The sequence below is a fragment of the Fusarium odoratissimum genome (assembly GCF_000260195.1).
Source record: "Fusarium odoratissimum NRRL 54006 unplaced genomic scaffold supercont1.174, whole genome shotgun sequence".
NCBI lineage: Eukaryota > Fungi > Ascomycota > Sordariomycetes > Hypocreales > Nectriaceae > Fusarium > Fusarium odoratissimum.
The window spans coordinates 1-2,434 of record NW_022158862.1 but is presented as its reverse complement, the minus strand read 5'-3'; the positions used below and the strand labels follow the sequence as shown (position 1 = coordinate 2,434).

The 2,434-nt window shown below is 45.7% G+C and overlaps 2 protein-coding genes across 2 annotated transcripts; both read left to right on the top strand.

Moving 5' to 3' along the window:
- Window positions 1-503: 503 nt before the first annotated feature.
- Window positions 504-870, top strand: FOIG_16788 (uncharacterized protein; the record flags this gene model as incomplete). The annotated part of the gene is made up of 3 exons (XM_031218266.1): window positions 504-545; window positions 601-670; window positions 725-870. The coding sequence occupies 3 exons, from the start codon at window positions 504-506 to the stop codon at window positions 868-870; spliced, it is 258 nt and encodes an 85-aa protein (XP_031052021.1).
- Window positions 871-1,308: 438 nt separating this feature from the next.
- Window positions 1,309-1,979, top strand: FOIG_16787 (uncharacterized protein; the record flags this gene model as incomplete). The annotated part of the gene is made up of 2 exons (XM_031218265.1): window positions 1,309-1,451; window positions 1,505-1,979. 2 exons carry the CDS (start codon window positions 1,309-1,311, stop codon window positions 1,977-1,979), a joined length of 618 nt encoding a protein of 205 aa, XP_031052020.1.
- Between the last annotated feature and the right edge of the window lie 455 nt (window positions 1,980-2,434).

Genomic DNA, 2,434 nt, shown 5'->3' with positions numbered 1-2,434 from the left:
GTCTTTTGCCTGATACGGCTTAGCACTTACTTTATTAAGCTAAACCTTATATACGGGAGCTAGATTACAACAGCTGGTACTTCAGCCTGGATTCAAACTTATTGCATCCCACTGTAAGTGCCGGCCGGGTCTGGAAAACAAAATCCCGTTATAATGAGTTCCCTAGCAAGTATACGCGGCCTTCTAAAGTTTAAGCAGCCTAAGGTTTCGACCCTGGCATGCACAGTGATCCTGCTTCTCATACGCCTCGAACTACAGTATAAATAAGCGTTATAAATTCATCCTTTGTCTTATCTCGCCTTCATCTCATCAACTGTTCGTCACTCAGCCATCTTCCCAGCCTTCACTCAACCACAATGCAGCCATTCACCACTTTGTCGGTTATGCTCGTAGCAGTCATAAGCCCTGCTCTGATCAATGCCCAACTTATAACTCATGCTATACGAGCAGACGCGGCCAATCCTCCCAACAGCAGTTCGACTAGTACTGTAACTGTTGTGACCATGGCTCCACCTCCTCCCTCGGGAATGGGATGTGTCTGCATGGTACGTATTGCGGTAGCAAACGCGCTTGGTCCTTACTGATTGATACATGCTCCAGGCACCAACCTCTTCCGGAAAAGATGAATCGATGAGAGATCGTACACAGAATATTTGCCAGCAGCAAGGAGGTAATGGAATTAAGATATCCCTAAGTATAACTCCGTGCTAACACCTCTTGACAGCCTTCTTGCGAGGTACTCTCGACTTTTACGGCAGGGGCAATTTCTATTGTAACTTTGTCAACGGTATCGATCCGGCTAAGTGGGACCAAAGCTGCCGTACGATTTATGGTGATGGAACATATGGTTTCTGCAACGCGGCGAACTAAGTTCAATCGCGGCTTGAATTTTGATATCTGCGAACAGTTGTTGAATGTTGGAGGGTTCACCCCCAACTTCAGGATTAAGGTTCAGGATTAAAGTTTGAAGTCCTAAACTTAGATCGTAGGACTTTCATCTAGGACTTTCTAGGACTCTCAAGTCCTAGAAGGAACCAGTCGAAGATATATAAGGTCTCAATAGTCCTTCCATTGCGACAGAATCAAGGAATACACACGATTCACCTTAACATCTGACAGGATGGTGCATTCGCTTATCAACCACGTTAAGCTTTTCATATTATGTACAGAAGAATCATGGTCAGCAAATTACATTGTTTCACCGTACAGCCAGTTTCAGGTTCACCTTGCACACTTTTGCTTTCCATTCTTCGTTTCGCCCACTAAAATAGCAAATCACTAGCGTTTTACTGGTAACTGAACCTGAAAATGTCTGTACCTTTATCTGATGCTCAGCGTCTTTATCCAAGCCTGACAACAATAAATTTCGATATGATGGCTCGTTTCCGTAGCCAAAAAAGTCCATCTGGACTAAAAGGGAAGCCAGACATCTTGAGAAAGCTCGGCCACATGTTGGTTCACGAGACCCATATCACGCGTGAAACAGGAGAGCTGACAACAGTAGTGAGAGTTTTCAATCAGCTCAGCATTCCTTAGAGCTCTATGTTGGTTGCGCTATATCCTGCCGTTATGTGGTTCCAGAAGCATTTTTAACTTCGAACTTGTCTATCGAGAACATGGTTGAGCAAGCATTTGCCCGAGCTATTCTGCAGCATCCCCTCTTTACGGTTGGTAGAGTCAATGACGAGTCAAAAAAGCTATGCTGGGTACGACTGGACCGCATTGATCTAAACATCCATGTCGAGTGGAAGACAGTTCCTGAATCCGAAGACTACGACAGGGTCCTCCAAGACACACTGGAATTGCAGGTGAACACCAATTACACACACCTCGAAACCCGGCCACAATGGAGATCAGTCATATTAGGATCTGCCGAATCCAAGTTCATCGATATCGTCTTTGTCGTGAAAAAACTTTCCACCTTTGCCATCGCTGGCTGTATGATCCCATGCAAACTTACTTGCTTGTCTAAACTCTGACTCAGCGGACAAAGAGACTGTAATCTTGAAAGACAGATGATTCGAGGTCCCAATCATGGCCCTCACACGTGCACTGCATCGCTTGATAAGGTTCCCCCTTACCATGAGCTATATGTTCACTCAGGACAGACGCGATCTAAATTCCTCGTCCAAGCCATCCAACTCATCTTACAAAGTGACGTGGGCACCTATTCAACCAAAGCCGTGTATAACACGATTCGCACTTACCACAGTTGAAAATGATGCATTGCAACCTGTCCTAGAGGCATGTCGCCAGTACCAAACTATATTGCACTGGTCTCTTACACGCGCTTGCACTCGTGTCATTGGCAACGCGACTCCCGGAAACCAAGGCTCAAGCATTTGAGAGTGGCACCCCAGTATGTCTACGACAATTCCACCGCCCAGGATCATACAAACTTGACGTGGAAAGGACAGCCTTCAACTGTATTACC